Below are 18,851 nucleotides of genomic sequence, written 5' to 3'. Positions count from 1 at the left end.
AAACGAAATAAATTTCGGTCCCGAGGTTTTATTGCTAGGCCCTTCAGGGGACGGCAGGTATGGAGGCCGGGAGACTATCAGGGGATTATGAGAGGCTACCTTTTAAGTGGGCTGGCCATATTTGATCCTTGGAAACGTAAGTCTGCAGATCAACATGTTTTAAATGCGCTCTGTTTAACAGCTGGGTGACATTCCGGTGGTCTCCCGGAGACAGGTATATAAGTACGATAACCGCTTTTTGTTATTTCAAAACGGCGAACATTTTGAGTGCCCATGATCCTTTGATAATATAAGTGTAGGGATTGCGATAGGTGTGAAGATCAGTGCAACGGACGTCAAGGTGACAACCGATGTTCTTTAGTTGGTCGCACGGGCTTGGATTTGTTTTTTGCCTACATACGTTAGAAGTCGGTAAGTATAGTTTAATAAATGAGAAGAATTCGGTTAGGACAAACAAGACCTTTTTATTGAGAAAAAATGTTCAGTTTACACTATGTATATATGAGTCCAATGCAAGATTTACCAGATATATTAGGAAAATAAAGTTGTCCATCTTTAATAAGTCAGTCTTAATTTTTCATGTACACGCACCTGTTTTAGAAACCGTAGAAAAACCTAGACTTACTACATTACCACACGTTTCAATCCAGGATACTTCACGTTCTTGCAGTTTAGAAGAAGTCAGCAAGACAATGAAGGGAAATCGTAACTATCAAAACGAAACTAGATGAACTAGTGACGGAAGCTCCACTAGTATCCTTTCCCTCTTTTTCTTTAATGGCGACGATCCGCGCAGGGCCACCGCTTCCATCAAACAGGTACATGGGCAAGATGTACGCAGTTGTCCCAGTCGTCGGCAATTTGTCTAAATAGCCAACGTTTTCCACGCCATAGATATTCACACTGAAGAAAGCCACGTGGCTTTCAAAGTTCACAGTTTGCCCGCGATCGAGTGACGCAGTATCTATCCCCACCCCGGAAATCTTCCTATTGTCTTTCAGCCAATTGGCAGCCTCCTCGGAGATGCCAGGGAAATGAAGTTGAGACTTTCCGGCGGAGTCGGTCCATACCTGAGTGTCGCTTGAGCCAAGATACGCCGTTCTGTTTCCGTAGTATCTCCCCCATCCGGTTTGAACAAACACGATGGCGTTGTCTGGAATTTTCCCATTAACTGTTTCCCACTTCTCAAGGTCATCCACAGACAGGAGGGCGTCACGATCTTGATTGGCTTTACCTTGAATGTCCACCTTGACCGCTGGTCCGATGACTTTCTCGACTGAAACATCGTGAGAGCGGTATCCACCTCGAAACATGTGAGCTGGGAAGTCAAAATGGCTGCCGCCGTGTTCGGGGGTACAGAAATAGCCTCTGTCTAACCTGGAGTACAAGGACGACGTTATGTTCAATTCTTCATTCATTCAATTCTTGTGCAACATAATGGAGATGTATTATATAAACGCAACTGTGTGGAGAAAAAATCAAACATTTTTGTAAAATCACAGCAGGAGATGATTCTCCCCTTTCTTAAAAATATAAGAAAGTCCTGGAGAGAGCTATTTTATAAATGAAAGTAATACTCGTTTCTCTCAACACTCGTTATAAAAACTCTAAAAGTTCTCTGCAGGAAGAGAAATATTTATGAAAACCATATTTTCGAAATGACTGAGATGCAAGAAAAACTTTTATCGCTAACATACCGGGTAATTTTTTCACTATCGCTAACATACCGGGTAATTTTTTAATTAATCAGACGTCGCGTCTTTTCCTACATCTTAACCTACCAGGTCATATTCCCAGACGGTCCCTTAACGACGGACGTGATGTTAAAACTTCCGGCCCCAGGCCAGTATGTGGTATCAACACTGAACACGTAGGTCATGTCAATAACATCGCTTTCCTTTACCTCCAGAGTCTTCCCTAGCAAGGCCACGATCCTGACGGGACCACCACTACTCCCCCGGATGGTGACTGGAAATGCCAGTACCGTCGCCCCTTTGGTCGGAAGTTTGTCAAGATTTGCCACCGTCGTCAGTCCGTAAATGCCTCCTCTGTAGAGGGCGACACTTGCAGCCTTGTCGACGCTCTGGCCGTAATCTAAAGATGGTGTGTCTATCCCTATCCCCAAAAGTTTTCGGTTGGAGGCCAACCACGACGCTGCGGCGGGAGAAATACCAGGGAAATGTAGCAAAGACCTCCCTTGAGGGTCTAGCCATTCTGTTGTGCTGGGGTCTCCAAAGAAAGCAGTCCGGTTGTCGACATACTGGCCCCAGCCTGTGTAGACGAATAGGATGGAATTATCGGGAACTCGTCCATTTGCGGTTTCCCAGTTCTCAATATCTTCCACCGTCAGCTGTACATCCGGGTCAGCGGCTGCTTTTGACGTCATGTCAATTTTGACGGCTGGACCAATCAGCTTGTGAGTTGGAATGTTATCCGCGGTGGTGCCCCCTTGTATCAGAAAAGACGGGGCTTCCAAACTGGTCCCTCCATTGGTGGCAGCACAGAAACTGTTCCCCTCATACCTGGATAATAGAACAGACACTGATAATTTTGTGATGGATACGTACGATGTACCTGTAGTAAAGCAGGACACACAATTTATTACTTGTATATCCTTATTAGTTTTACATGTTGGATAACGCTTCACTCCCTCCCTTCCTACCTCCCTTCTTTCCTCTCTCTCTCTCTCCTTCACACCTAACAGACACTGATAATATACTTTGTGATGAATACGTACAATAGAAGGCCAATACAACAGTACACACAATTAACGTATTAGGCCTACTTGTTTATATTTTATTATTTTAACATGTTTGAAAATTTTCCTCTCCCTCCACCCTTCTCTCTCTCTCTCTCTCTCTCTCTCTCTCTCTCTCTCTCTTAATTAACACGTGTACTTACCATCCAGTAGTCGCCGAAAAGTTCCTGAAGTCTATAGAGAAGTGGAATTTCGGTGTGCCCGGCCAATATGTCGTGTTTGGCCCCAGGGGGTACGTCATGTCCAACACGTGGTCTGCGGCCTCGATTTTTCCAGCGAGGCCAATAATCAGCAAAGATAGCAGAATTCGGATCATTGTGAACTGAAATTGTATAAAAAATATATGAAAGTTCATACTGCATGGTTAGATCACATTTGTTCATACGAACAGAAATCACAATAATAAAGTTTTTAATATAGTTTATGTCAGGCAATTCCGTATATTCTTCTCAATACTGAACATGACTGACAGCGCTATTACCGGGTACATAGTACAGGTGGCGGGTCAGTACCAACAGAGTCATGGTGTACCCTTAGTATAGAGTACTGTCTTTTGAAACCTAGAATGCAGGGCGCCTTTTCTTTTCTCTGTACAGGACTAAAGGATTTACACAGGTCATTATAACCTACATGTGCTGCAATAACAAACTTATGAGAAATGTCAATCCCTCACCACAGCGGCAGGTGAGGTTGTACACGTACGTGCACTTGTATTTATGCCACAATTAAACCTTATCATTTAATAGGAGATGAATAATTGGATAAAAACAACAATAACAACAGCAAAAATATCTTACTTCAATGCGCTGGTTACACAGAAAAACAAAATTCGATTTTAACATTTAGGTTGGTATTCAGACTAATGAATGAATGAAAATAATGAATAGATAATAAGATTTATGTGATGTAAAACAGGTGCAAGTACTTCGAACAAAAGGACAAGTGCACATATAATAAGCCCGTAACGCACTGAAGCGTGGTTAAGGACAGTCCATCGGCCCAGTGCACAATTTGTAAGCGAAATACAAATGCAGTCGTGTGATGCTCTCATTACAAGCCGGTTGAGTCGCCCTCTGTTAGCGATATACAAAATGTATAATTATCAAGGCGTGACTCTTGTTTTTCCCATACTGTGGTCAAGTCATATTGAACATAGCAGAGAGAATACAGTACATTCATAGTTTATTCAAACCTGCTAAAGGCACCATTCCTATAAGCTCCATCGGTCTACGTGGATCGACCCAACTCTGTGGTAACTTTCGCTGAGTGCAATCAGCTTAACTGCATGACACGCCTCCTCTTGTTTCCAACGTACTCGTAGTCAACAGCATTTCTGTACCTGGCATTTACGCAATCAGCGAGAGTCCCTGCAGAGTTGGATCGATCCACGCAGACCGATGGTGTCCATGGGAATGGGGTCTAAGTTATAAAAGCCAAATAATGACCCTTCTCCTTTAACAGGAATGGAAGTCCGCTAGGAACCGTAGTCCGTCTCTCATTACTTTGTACAGGTGACATTCGTCCTTTATACTAACCCCAATATTCCGACCAACCCTAACCCGCACTTATCATACGGGAGCCCGGAATTCCTCTCCTAGGGTTACCATTTCTGTCACACCGGTTCTCCCGTTACATTCACTACAGGTTTATGTAATAAATACTTGTACCGGTAAGTCATGCACGAATTAAGTTGGTGTATGCTGGGTATAATGTAGGCCCTACTGGTACCTGGTAGGCTCATGTACGTTTTACATTCAGACCGGCGTACGCAATAAATAACTAATGCCGCAATCCACGTTAAGTGTTATACGATATCTAACTATAGTTTAAGGCCTTTTCATATTTTCATATCAAAGGTGTTTGGTTTAACCTGTAAGATCATGGTGGCTGCTTGCTTGTACTGTATTATTGTGTCAGGGGCGGATTTAGGCCGTCTTCTGGGTCTTCCGGAAGACGGTCAGGGGCCGTATTCTCAAAACTTTGTAACTTACAACAATTTGTAACTATTTACGTGAATTTGTATCTTGGACTTACACGGTATTCTCAAAACTCTTGAAAGTCGTGGACTTACAAACTCTTGTAACTTTTCACGTAACTTTCCGGAAGTAACGTTCAGATTTTTAAGTTTACATTGGCGGGTATCTAAATTTTTGTGTCGGAAGACGGTCAAAAATGAAGAACTGATCAATAAAGATAATTTGGAAGACTGCCAGAAAATTACTCTGAATCCGCCACACAGTGTTCAGGCCCGTAGCCAGCAATTTCAAATGGGGGGTTCGTTTTCTGAAAAAGTGGACCTTTTACCATAAAACCTTCTTGTACCTAGATCAAATTTTATCCAACTTGGACCTTTTCCCAGCAAAAAGGGCGATTCTTTCGAACCCCCCGAACCCCCCTGGCTGCGGGCCTGGTGTTCTCCTTTATATGTGGGGGAATAAACTGACACCAACAGGGGCGGACCCAAAGATATTTTCTGACAGTCTTCCAAATTATCTTTGTTTATTCATCCTTCATTTTTGACCGTCTTCCGACAGAAAAAAATTATATACCCATCAATGTAAACTTGAAAATCTGACCGTCTTCCGGAAGACTCAGAAGACGGCCTAAATCCGCCCCTGACCAATATTCCCTCTCTGTTGACAACAGACCAAAATGACCGTCTATTTATCTAGAGACATATCTATGAATATCTGTGGAAAATCAATCTGTCGCCCCACAGTAGAGGGTACCAATATTCCAGGTACTAACGTCACATTCATATATGTTCTCCATATATAACTAATGAGTCTATACATATACAGTATGTTCTAGATATTACTAATGAGTTTATACATGTACGCCAAACAATAACAAGTCATTACCTGTAACACGTGATCTGCAAAACGTTCACAGGGGATGTTCTTCCGAGTCAGAATCTCGACGCGTGTCCTTCACGACTAACCTATACCTGTGTGTCATTGACCGACACTAGTCCAAATAAATATACCAAATACCGGTACGCAATAACAAGGTCACTGAACGTTTGCGCAGCCCCATTGTTGCAGTCCTATCAGGTAGACATTAGGCTTTATCTTAGACCTACTTACCAGACCGTAGCATACACGTAACATACCAGTACCTATATCAAGCCGTTATACTGGTAGAAAACAGTGAACATGCATCTACATATAAAATCACTTCTGGGACTTTTCTCAAATAAGGTTGCAAGATGTAATCGCTTGAGGCGATACATTAACAAAAGGACCTCGAGTCTGTTTGCGGTGTGTGACTTGACGCCTGTTTGTTTTATGTAATTTTGACCTGATGACTATGTTTACATGTATCACGCCAATCACGTTTATGGGAACGCATGCAGCTAATATACGGGTTGTTTTTAAGATGGTTAGACACGGCGTCTATCTGTGCAGACAAATTATAATGCATTTCTGTTAAACGATGGGAGAGAGTCTGTGGACGAATACATGTCATTACTGTTTTAGATAACACCAACTAGCGCAATTATTCTGATGCCGGTGTGCAAGGAATGGTACCGTAGTCCGCTAGGAATCGCAGGCCCCATTACTTTGCATAGGTGGCATTCGACCTATATACTAAGCCCAATTCTCCAATTAACCCTAACCTGTACTTATCATATGGGACCCCGGACTTCCATTCCTAGGACTACCATTCCTGTCACACCGGCAAGATCCCCTGACCGGTTGTATGTGTGTACGTCATTCATTTGTGTGTACTTGTGACACATGATGCCTAATCTAATCGCAAAATATATTTGTCCTTGTAGAAACCAGGCAGAAGCAAACGTTAATTTTTTCTGTACTAGTATATTGTATGCTAAATGGTATCAACCAAAACATTTTATAAAAGTTAAAGTATGCAGGTAAATCCTATGCAAATCCTATTCGGTACAGAAATATAAAATTAATTTTTTCTGGATGAAATCAAATCCCCCGGAACAGCCGCAATAGATTCAGCATACGTTGCTCCCTGTAGGTAAGTCCATCCCCACTGTAACTGGATCCACCATACCAAACAAAACACCTTTTACTTGCAACCCTACAAACTGTGCCAAAATAGACACCCGAGACCCCTTTTTAACTTGACACCCAGCTAACACAGCACGCAATATTATAACGTTACAATAACGTTCATTTAACAAAGAAAAAACACTTTGGTAACGATATGGTAACGTTTTAAAACGTTCTGTGTTTGCCAGGGAGTTGAACGCTTACCATTTCTATAGGGTGCATTCCCAGAGATTTAGATCGATCCAGAGATATAAGATTTAGGTCGACCTAACTCCCTGGGGGTTCACGCTAAATTGCAGTCAGCCGAGCGGGCACCATAGTTAATAACCCCCTTACAGCTTTTAGTAGGCGGGACAGACGCTTAAGCCGGCTAAGCTGACAGTAATCTAGTGAGACTCCCCACAGGGATAGATCGATCTAAAATCTATGGGAATGGGGTCTATGATCCCTGTAATACTTGCCATTTACAGTATCGCTAATATTGAAGTGTTGCTTGTTCTGATATTCTAGACCTTAGATTTAGTTTTTAATGATCACCTAATATACCTGATTTCAACCGTGTTGCAGCTGCGCATAAAAGTAATGGTGTTCTCTTTCACTACAGGTGTAACGAAACTGAGGGTCCGTGTAACAGAAAGTCCGCCCTCCACAAAGTTATAATGGTTAGGGTTAGCCTGACCTATGTGGGTCAAAATCTAAGGGGAGGCTCACCTGTACAAATGAATGGGAAGCGGACTCTCTGTAATGGGGGACTCTCTGTCACGTTACACCGGCATTTAAATGTATGTGGATACACCCGGCTGTGGCGACTTTCACTGTCCCAGGCCTTGAGACGGACTCTCATACCCCAGTAACTGCTTAGGTCTAAATCTGAGAAAGACGTGTGGCTAAATTATGTATTTGAAGGAATAAATGGCAACACTTCACACGTAATGTGAGTAATAAAGAGCCATTTGATTGCAGTATTCCCCGTGTCATAAATCATTCTTTTAAACAGGTTGCCTCTCACTGGAGGCACGTTCTCCTAATTTGCAGAGGTCGGGAAATTGTTTTGAAAACATCTTTCAAGTTTGTGAAATATTGGCTTAAAATGTGTGAACTGTTTATAGATATCCTTTTAAAATAAAAAAAAACTTTGGGGTGGAAGGGGTTTCGCCATTATCCACCAGCGTGACTGACCTGTATTTATATATATATATATATATATATATATATATATATATATATATATATATATATATATATATATATATATATATATATATGTATGTCATTGATGCAATAATTAAGGCCAATAATTGAGGTACTAGTAATACATTTCTTCTCCCAATGTATGAGAAACGTATCCAAAATCGTAAAGGATGTTCCTTAGCATTATGCATTCTGCCGTGCTGAATCACAAGGGAATTTGAAAGAACTGCATTTAAAAATTATTGAAAATTTCAAAGAATTTGAAAGAAAGAAGCCAACGTGCAAAAATGATAAAAAAGTGTTTATTGTTATCGGTAGTCATACCTTGAGATGTTTGCTTAATATCTGCATATGTTCAACCCTCGCTGTCTGTTTTACCTATATAATGACAATAAGTTAATCATTTGGCTCATTTGGCCACATTTGTAGACTTAGCGCAAGAGGAGGTGGAAGCTAGAGGAATACACGCATCGGCATTCACTTTTTTACATGTACGTATATCATTCCACCTGGTCGTCGTCCTAAGTTTAAAAGTTTTTAAAGTTTATCCTGAAAATTGTCGTCACTGCAACTGGGGTCGGCCTACATGCACAGGGTATATGCAAATCGTGTAAAAGTTAGTCTGATGAAGACCTAAGTACATGTTGACTGCAAGCTCACGGTAGGAAGGAAATTTTCACCTTCTGCTTAATAATTTTCATCTACAATTCAGTTACCAAGCTAAAGGACATTTTTGCTCATTTATACTTTTTATTTTACACATCTAGAGGACACGAAGGTTAGTCCCACTTTAACATCTGTCCCTTCGCCCCGTTTGCACTGTAAAATATTTTAGAAAATCAAATCTCAGCCCAACCCTTACCCTTTCCTTAAATCTGCCTTTGTACCTGTACATGTTCATGTATGCAATTTACAATGGCTTTACAGCACTTCAATACACTGCAGAGCACACATGAGTCTTTAACGATGTTTATTGTTTGGTGGTACGCCGCTTAGGGACTGAGAGCACGTATAGTCAATACGAACCTAGGCAATTCAGTCTGCAGCGCGATCGATGAACACACAATGGGAGTGATTGTGACATGAATACTCGGTGTTTAGTTAGGTCTACCTGTTCACACACTGTGGGTTATGCAAAGTAACTGCTGGTATTTTTCACTGCAGAGAATTCGGCAGACGGGCGCAGAAACTGGGACGGAGAGACAGCAAGAGGAACATGAATTTGGGAGTCTACGTATAAAGGTATGATGAGTACTTGGTTCCAGTTGTATAAGTTACTCATTTTGATCGACGTTATAGCAGGTGTCTATAGTGTCATTACTGGTAAAATCTGCATTAGATCGTCAGACTTCCTGGTCAAATATATACAATATGCCAATAGTCGATCAATAACGAAGCAAACAATGCCATCTCGCCATGGGCAAGTCTTCGGAATCTTATTAACTGAGAAACTATACAGATGTCTCGAAGTCATGGACAAGTACTGCATGGCGCCCTGTCCAAGGTTACCTTGCCCGATTTACAGAAATGACACAGAAATCTGCTTTTTCATACTGTATCAATAGATACATTGAGTATTTTAAAGATTTGGTGGATAAGCCGAGACCCACCCTTCCATTTTTTTTTTTGGATCAATTCATTATTATAATTATCATTGACGGTGATGGTAATGATATTTAAGGTGCACATAATAGAACCGTTACAGTCTCCTGCACAGTAGTTTAATTTACAGTACTTATTCATCAGAATTAACCAGTAACCCATGCAGCCCCTGCGTGGACGCTGTCAGAGAATCAGGACACGGTCAAGAAATAACTTTTAACCTCGCGACGATTTAACCAGTTTGGAACCCTCTTTTAACAGGATCTTGAAATTGTCTTTAAAGATATATCGTACTTGTTGCAGACGCGTGGTAATTGTCCTTAAGTAATAAAATTAATTACAATGCTGAAATGAAATGGATTAATATCAAAGCTACAAGGAAGTATTTCTGGGGACGTTTTTATGTCTTAGAGATGGAAATGGGCAACTATAACGATGGTTATTTGCGATGATTTAGCCAATTATGCGCATAGCTATGGAACACGTAGGTCCTGTTGTCATAACAGATGGATTTGAAATTAACCGGTATGCCGTCGACGGCGTTGTCATCCATTTACTTCTCATGATTTGACAACATCAACCCCAGAGCAGTAAATCCAAAACTTTTTGACCATGAGGTTATCGTCCGAGAGAAATCTAAGCCATTAAATATATATTTAGTTTCCGTCTGTTTTTTTCATATATCGGTCCTTCACCTGTTGTGTACGTCTTAATTATTGATTTATATTATATGGGATTTTTATTGTATCAAGGCAGGTTTAGATTACGGACAGTTATTCAGCCTTAGTGACACGACATTGTACAGAACAGAACATCCAAGGCTTTACATTGGCTGTACCGTTTTATCTTACTGTCACCGAATCTGAGCTTAACATATAAATTATTCCTGGGTGGGTTAAGTAACTCATTATATTCAGTTTTAATGGTGCGTTATTGAGGTAACTTTGATATAAAATAAATTCCCCGTTGTTATATCTCTACATGTGGCTTCAGATTCATCAGATGCGCACAATCGCTCTTCTTCGGATGCTCTCCGAGGTCATGCCTGTTATCTACTCCCTAACTTTTCTCCACTTTTTAAATGGGTAAAACTAGGCCTATAGGTAGATGAACTGTATGCCAATTCACGACTCAGGCAAATGGTAAATTCTAAAGATACTTAAGCGCCTTGCAGGAAAGCCATGAAGCAGAAAGCCATGTCAGTCATTATACACACTGATAGTCCGGTGGCTTAAGGAAAAAATCGTGACACGGCGGATAAAAGCACCAAATTTTGCATGTGGGTACCTTTTGACATTCTAAATCAAATTAGGGCCGTAGCCCACGGAAAAAATTTACCGTTTGGCCAAAAAATCCAAAATGGCCGCCAATATATTGAATTCTTTAGAAATATGTACATACCTATGTTGATTTTTATCAAATAAATTATTTTCTCAGAGTTTTCCACACCCTTATTACCCATTTTATTCATATATGTCAGATGGCAAACAAGTTCCCTTGGACTTTTTGAAAAAATCCAAGATGGCTGTCATTTGCCATAGAAACAGCCATAGGAATACATACTAGTGCACAACTATTACCAGCTAGGACGATACGTTGTCCACTATCAAATTAAGTCTGTTTCTCAGATCTTTGTTACCCACATAACATGTTTGTGGTGAGTAACTATGAAGTGTTCTTGAGCATTTTGGAAAATCCAAGATGGCTGCCATGTGCCACAGGAATTCTAGTATACGGGGGATTCAACTAATGGCAACTGGAAAGATTAGTTTTTCACTATCAAATTAAGCTGGTTTCTGAGTGTTTTCCACATCTTTTCTACCCACACAATATGTATGTGAGTAATTAACAGTATACTAGGGCATTTTGAGAAAATCCAAGATGGCCGTCATATGTAATAGGAATACTTTTAGTATTACAAAGGGTTGGAACTAACGCCAGCTAATTTACTATCAAATTCAGTTTATTTTTAGTGTTTTACACATTATTATTATTACACTGTGATACATATCTAGCAGGTAATAAATGTGCATATTTGATCATTTTGAGAAAACCCAAGATGGCCGTCACTGGCCATAGGAATACTACTGGAATTACAACTGCACATCCATGGCTTTTCATCTACTACCAGGGTGAATTTGTGTTTGCTTATCAAGTTTTGCCCATCCTTATTAGTCCTATGATATATATCTGGTGGGTAAATAGTGTGCATCCTTGGATATACTGAGAAAAAGATACGTACAATTTAACATAGGAATACTAATGGGTGGGTTTCAATTGCTGCTAATGAGGCATATGGTTCATTATACTATTATATTTCCATGGGTTTGTTTTAAAAATAATTTATGTTTTTCATTCCATTTATTATTACCCCTATGATGTATACCTGGTCTGTAGCACGTGGGTATATTTGGGTATTCTGAAAAAAATTCAAGATGTCTGCCTTTTGTCATTAGAATATTCGAACACATAATTAAATAATGCTAGAGATACACTGAGTACGATTTAAATGTAGATAACTTTGGGTCGTTTTTAAATGTTTTTCATATCCTATTTATCCTTATGAAAGACTCTGTGTGTTTTGAAAGTGTATGTATCCTTGAGTATTATTCGGAGAAAACCCAAGATAGCTGCCAGTTGTCATAGGAATATATCATTCAAATGCACATAGGTGTCAATTAATAGAACAGTTCAGACATTGATTCCAACATGAAATAAAGCCGTTTGATGTTTAAACATGTTGACATCCTTATTAACCTGACTCTTTATAAATCTGGTGTGTAGCAAGTGTACATCTTGAGTATTTGAGAAAATTCAAGATTGCTGCAATTCACAATAGGAATAGTACAGTCAACTACTGCCAGAGAGACATCGGGTTCAATATAAAATGAATTTTGTTTCTCGGTATTTCCCACATTCATTTTGGACTTTTAGACACTATCTGGTGGGTAACAAGTGTATACCCTTAAGTATTTTGAAAAAATATCATGATTACCCTCATTTGCCTTAGAAGTGCCTATAAAATCTAATGCACCAGTTTTCCTATGGGGAAATGAAGGCCATCTTGGATTTCCCCAAAATGATAAAATATGGACATTAATTACCTATCAGATATGTATCATGGGATAATAATACTAAAAAAAAAAAACAAAAAAAAAAACAGAATAACAACTGAATTTAGCTTCATTTTATTTGTAAGCCTATCTCTCGCAGGTATTAACTGAACCCCACCTTCTATGGCTAATGGCAGGCATTTTGTTTTGTTTTGTTTTCAAAAAGGATACACATAACATTCTCATCACATATGTATAATGTGAATTAAAAAGATGTGGAAAATACTCAGAAACAAACCTAATTTATCAATTAATATTTTATCTCCATGGCAGAAGAAGTCCTATGTGTATACTAGTATTCCTTTGATATGGGGGCCATCTTGGATTTTTCTCGAATAGCCTGTGAATAAAGGTAAGTTACTTACCACAAATATATTATTTGTGTAATAAGAAACAAAATAAATTAGATAGTGGGCAATGCATCTTCCTAGTTGGCATTAACCCTTGTACATGTTCTAGTATTCCTATGCCATACGGCGGCCATCTTGGATTTTTCAATAAGTCCAAGGCCACTAGTTTCTTATCTGACACATATGCATAATATGGGTAATAAGGATGTGGAAAACATTGAGAAAATACTTAATTTGATAAAAATCAACATAGATATGTACATATTTCTACAAATTTTCACAAATTGGCGGCCATTTTGGATTTTTGGCGAAACGGTAAATTCTTTCCATGGGCTACGGCTCTAATTTGATTTAGTATGTCAAAAGGTACCCAAATGCAAAATTTGGTGCTTTTATCCGCTGTGTCACGATTTGGCCATTTTTTTGCCCTAAGCAACCGGACTATGAGAGAGTACTCAGAGTGTCATTTCTTGTGAAATAATCCACATATCAATTAAAGTAATTTCATCGTTTTCATTTTATTTTCAGTAGTTCCCATACATTCAGCCATGTTCTCCGTCAAACGTCTAACCACAGCCGCCTTACTGGTTCTCGTTTCTGTCCCACTCGCTGCCACCACCTCTACCTGGGGTACATGCGGGGGCTTCCTTGACCTCAGCGTGACTCCAGAGGGGACCATTACGTCACCAGGTCACGGGGAGAGCGCGAGCTATGACGACGAGGAGTACTGTGTGTGGTTGCTGCAGGCTCCATTGGGGCACAGGGTTAGACTGACCGTCAATTATGTCTTACTGGAAGCTACATTTTACGGAAGGCGAATACGGTGCAGGGACTATGTCCAAGTAAGTATCGCGGTAGTTTTATGAATTGTTCTTGTTCAATTTATTTTGCAAAAAATTGAATAATTTGATTGCAAAATCTGAAAAACCAATAATTGTATTGATTTATTAATTGATTGGTTTTTTGATCTAATTAACAGATCTGTGATGGCCCGTGCAGCAATACAAGACAGCTCTACTATCACTGTGCTCATGACAACAATGATCCAGCGACCCCTGTCGCCGTCAAGACGAGCTCCAGTCGATGGCTTGGAATAAAGTTCAAAAGTGACCATTCCATCTCCGGGAATGGGTTTAATATGTCGTACACAACCACCCCCGGGCGTGAGTAGTGCCTTTCATATTATCTTAGCAATTGCGGTAAGGCAAAGTGGGAGCCTGGGGGAGAGGTTAAAACTTTGTTATAAATGCGCTTAAGGGGTGGCTGAAGAATATATAAATAATAAAGGGTTCGTACTATGAATGACGTCTCCGGCACTTGACAATGTACTCTGCATGGATGGAGGGAGGGAGGGAGGAATGATAGAAACATAGATAGATAGATAGATATAACCATAATACAGCTTTCTGAATCTCAGTCACTTTTTTCTTTCTGTTGCAGAACCCGGAGACACACAAACACCGCCGTTTATAAGTAAGTACAATTCCCGTCGAAAAAAAAACATCCAGACAGAATGAAACCATACCCCTTGTCCAGAGGGCCGCTACCATGCAATCTGTTAAAATTGCTTTAACATTGTAACAGACTGCGCTAGATACCCTAAATATATCTACTAGTATTTATTTATTTGCTTATTTACTTATTTCATTTATTTATCTATTTATATATTTAATATTTCAGGCTGTAGCCGTTCTTACCAGTGGCAGTGCGGTAACAAGGAGTGTGTCCTCACCAGTCGGCTCTGTGACGGCTATGACCAGTGTGGAGACAATTCTGACGAGACGCTCTCCAGGTGTGGCCCAGGTAGGAACACTCGATCATACTTTAAAGATACATTTGCGGAACTGTCCTCGTCTTAAATCTTTTCTTATTTTTAACGGAGGGTGTCGTGAGGGCGAAAGGCACAATGCTTATTTTTCAATTGATCGAATTAAGCCTAATAAATGTGTTTGTTGGGTTAAGAAAGCATGCGACCCAAACTAAACAATTATGTCAGTGTGTCTGTCGTTTACACTCTAAATGTGCCTTATTGTACACGAGGTGAAGAAGCTTAAATGTTTGTATTACCAAACTGGGGTTGGTTTACATGAAGAAATAAACGCTCTACCAGAGGCAGTTACGTGCATGATATGACGTCATTTTGTTCAAAATTCCCACGGTACAAAAATTGTACAGCAAATGAATACCCAGAGAAATGTTTCTAGTTCTAGTGGCCCTGGATGAGGGTGATAGAAAAAGACTTATATATGTAAGAAAGGAATGCTTCCTCCCCAATCTTTCATGTGTCGTCACAATCACACTACGCGTTACATCATTCGAGGTCATGTGGCGTAAACTTTTATTTACAAACGCATTTTAAGGGGGAGGGGGGTCAACGAAAATAGCACACCAAGGCCTTGCAAAATTCCAACTGCTGTTTCCAATGCTTTCATATTGCCCTATCAATTTTATTTCAGCCACAACTACATCCCCACGACAAGCAAGTAGGGCCACTGTAGCCTCGTCTTCTTCACAGTCAACTCGCCGTGCTTACTTCCGTCCTATTGACTATAACGATGGAACGCTCTCACCAAGCGGAACAAACAAAAACGGCTTTGGCACTGTAACCCTTTCCTACTGGACGGTTATCCTCATCATCGGTGGCGTTCTGGCTCTCATAGCGATCATTATCTTCGTGCTACAGGTTGGTCTTCTTTTTGTATTCGAGGTCGACTTGATAAACATGAAAGCCATACATTCGTTTTGAAAAAGAATATGGTAAGTAGTAAGATAATATTTTATAATTCTTTCTCCAACTATGTGTTATTTAGTTACAAATATCTATATTGTAAATTAGGTCGTACATCGCCAGCAAAAGAAGAAACTTCGGCGGGAAATGGCAGGAGGCACAGTTCGTTACACTCCAAATAACGGGGCATCCCTTAGCAGACCAGGGGGGAACAGATCGTCTGCTAATCAAACGCAAGCGACAAGACAGGACATTAATGGAAGAAGTGTGTTGCCACCAATAGTGACAGACCGGTCTCATCAGGATATATTCACAGTTGTGGTGAGTATTTCAGAAACATTGACAATTCTTCTTCAAATCCACCGCAAGAACAGTGAACGTCGGTCTACTACCGAACGTTACATCTCGATAGTACGAAGATGCATCTATCCGAAAATTTAAGACTCTGGCCGTGGTTTTCTCCAGATAGTACATTAATCTGAAACGTGCTGTTTGTTAATGGGTTAACAATTGACAATTGTTGCCTGTAGCCTATATGACCCCGTTCCAATAGACACGCCAACTGTCTTTGTAGATCGACCCTGCTCTGCGTTAAAATGCAGTCAGCATATCTGAAACACACTCCTCTTGTTTCCAACGTACTCGTATGATCTCCAGCTTTTGGGGATTCTACTTTACGCCAGTAGGAGGCGTGTTAATGTGTTTTGCTGATTGCACTCAGCGAGAAACCCTGCAGAGTTGTGTCTATTTGAATGGGGCCTTAGATCAGGAAAAGAAACCTTGCTGCAAAAAAAAAAAAATAAATAAATAAATAAATAATAATAAAATAAATAAGATAAATAAAATAAAATAAAATAAAATAATAATATTAATAAAAAATAAAAAAATAAATAAATAAGTGCTATCAATTATGATAAATAAATAAAAAATGCATTGTCATATATTTCTCAATACAACACCCTTCCTCTTCATTTGAGAAGGATTTATATTTATCAGTTACTATAATTATTTATTATTAACTTTTGGTTTTTAGGCTCCACCCCCATATCAGTCTCGCGTCAATCTTCGGGAGGATGAGCAGGCGATTGCCCCGCCCCCTTATGTCAGAGACACTTCTGACCAATCAGAGCCTCCGAAGGTATCACTTCCGGGCGGCGACACACCTGGGGTATATTTAGATCACAGAGCGCAGACTGAGAAACAATAAAATAAAGATCGTCGGTTTTGGGATGAGAAGTATAAGGGTGCCGTTATCACGATAAACTAGATTAACTTTATTTTTTTAATGAAATCGAATTTTTTACCACCGTCCACTTGTACCAATTTATAAATGAATATGTTTATGTATTGGAGTGTTAGGTAATTTTTAAAGTAGTAAGAATTTGTTTTTCCTTCAATATAAACAGAAATTATTTATTTTTTATATATTTTAATTTGTGCCTGCTGTGTGGTGTGTGGTAAGTTGTATAGTTTTCATTGAGAGAGAGAGAGAGAAGATGGGGGTTAAAGAGAGTTAGCATTGTCTGTTTTTGGATTCCTTTCCATTGGATAATAGCGCCACCTAGGTGCAATTTCTAACAGTGTGAGGAATGAAGGATGACTGAGACGTGAGGAAATGTTGAATACACTGAAATTGGAATGGATGGTCAATGATTTCGCTCGTCATGCCTGTGATATTTGGACCCTTGTGAGTCATGATCTCGACAGGTGAATAATTTTGTATTATCAGAATTTAAGAAATGTAATTCTAATTCATAGTCGGCTTTGCTGTCATAAAAATCATTTATTAATTTAGTATTGTTGTTGTTGTTTTGGCGAAATTGATTTTGTATTGCATTCTTCCATGTCGCATGACTGGAGCCGTCTCTGCCCCGAGCTTCATCCTATAAAAAACTTAAAAGGGCCAATTGTTGACAATAAATAAATAAATAAATAGGTATACTTCCCTTAAATCAATAATAATAAAAACTGCTGCCTTGGCGGAGGTCTGCGCTCTTGGAGTGCTTTTCTAGTTATGACGTGGAATTTGGTTCAGCTAAATTATCAAATAATTATTGTCTAGCTCACACATATAAGAGTGCTATATGTTACATGATGCATCTGATCATACAACGTCTTCAAGATGGCCATCATTTTCAAGATGGCGTCGATTTTCCTGTGAAATATTTACTTAAACAATATTTTAAATTCAAGATATATATATAGGCTTTGCAACACTTTTATACATTGCAGCGCACGCATGTATCTTTAGTGGTGTTTATTGTTTGGTGGTATGCTGCTTAGGGAGTGGAAACACATTGGAAATTCAGTCAGCAGCGCGATCGATGAACATATAGTTGGAGTGACATAAATACTCGGCGTTTAGGTCTACCTGTTCATACACTGTTCATAAACACTTAATGCAAAGTGCCTGCTGGTCTTTTTTACTGAAGAGAATTTGGCAGGCGGACACAGAAACTGGGACGGAAACACAGCAAGGGGAACATGAATTCCCAAATTCATGTATAAAGTCTACGTATATATGTCTACGTATAAAGGTAAGAGGAGTACTTGATACCAGGCACCGGTTTTCAGGTACAAATGTATAATACGCGCATTTTCATCTACGTTATGTCTGTAGTGTGCATTAAATCGTCAAATTTCCTGATCAAACATATACAGCATATCAACACCCTTAGCAAAATGAAACGTTTGCAGCTATATTGATCCAAAATTGCAGTAAATTAGTTTGCTGGAGTTTGCAAGAAACAATTTTATTGCTGTTTATTTGCAACAAATTTGCCTTAACAACTTAAGTTTGCAGCAGGTTTTCAAGAAAAGTCTTTATGTTAAGGCAAATTAGCGGCAAATTTTTCAAGCGGCAAGGTATTCAAGCTTTTGCAGAATTTCTTGCAAATTTGCAGTGAATTTGTGAGATAGTTTGCAGCAGGCCTGATATTTTGCTAAGCTCAGTCGAGCGGTTACGAAGCCAGCAATGCCGTCTCTCCATGGGCAAGTCTTTGGAATCTTATTGACAGAGAAAATATACAGATATCTCGAAGTCAAGAACAAGTGCTGCATGGAAGACTACCGTGCCTGACTTAT

The 18,851-nt window shown here is 39.6% G+C and overlaps 2 protein-coding genes across 7 annotated transcripts; one reads left to right on the top strand and one right to left on the bottom strand.

Moving 5' to 3' along the window:
- Positions 1–444: 444 nt before the first annotated feature.
- LOC106179023 (uncharacterized) lies at positions 445–7,459 on the bottom strand. 5 transcript variants are annotated; one of them, XM_086995861.1, is made up of 4 exons: positions 7,330–7,459; positions 2,902–3,080; positions 1,782–2,522; positions 445–1,377 (listed from the first exon to the last, which is right to left on the bottom strand). In XM_086995861.1, the coding sequence occupies exons 2-4, from the start codon at positions 3,072–3,074 to the stop codon at positions 672–674; spliced, it is 1,620 nt and encodes a 539-aa protein (XP_086851987.1). In that variant the 5' UTR covers positions 3,075–3,080; positions 7,330–7,459; the 3' UTR covers positions 445–671. The 5 variants fall into 5 exon arrangements, with proteins under 5 accessions (XP_086851987.1, XP_086851986.1, XP_013417956.2 ...); XM_086995860.1 differs by lacking the exon at positions 7,330–7,459 and adding an exon at positions 6,378–6,478; XM_013562502.2 differs by lacking the exon at positions 7,330–7,459 and adding an exon at positions 5,845–6,021.
- Positions 7,460–9,045: 1,586 nt separating this feature from the next.
- On the top strand, positions 9,046–17,561 carry LOC106179025 (uncharacterized). Of its 2 annotated transcripts, none has more exons than XM_013562511.3 (8): positions 9,046–9,216; positions 13,568–13,881; positions 14,019–14,202; positions 14,480–14,512; positions 14,720–14,842; positions 15,496–15,722; positions 15,876–16,088; positions 16,801–17,561. In XM_013562511.3, exons 2-8 carry the CDS (start codon positions 13,588–13,590, stop codon positions 16,972–16,974), a joined length of 1,248 nt encoding a protein of 415 aa, XP_013417965.2. In that variant the 5' UTR covers positions 9,046–9,216; positions 13,568–13,587; the 3' UTR covers positions 16,975–17,561. The 2 variants fall into 2 exon arrangements, with proteins under 2 accessions (XP_013417965.2, XP_013417966.2); XM_013562512.3 differs by having other exon boundaries at positions 9,053–9,216; positions 13,571–13,881.
- Positions 17,562–18,851: the final 1,290 nt, after the last annotated feature.

Source organism: Lingula anatina, chromosome 9, assembly GCF_051362555.1.
Source record: "Lingula anatina isolate TDL-2025a chromosome 9, LinAna3.0, whole genome shotgun sequence".
Classification (NCBI taxonomy): Eukaryota; Metazoa; Brachiopoda; class Lingulata; order Lingulida; family Lingulidae; genus Lingula; species Lingula anatina.
Note: the sequence above shows the minus strand (reverse complement) of the source record. Positions and strands in the feature narration are given on the sequence as shown.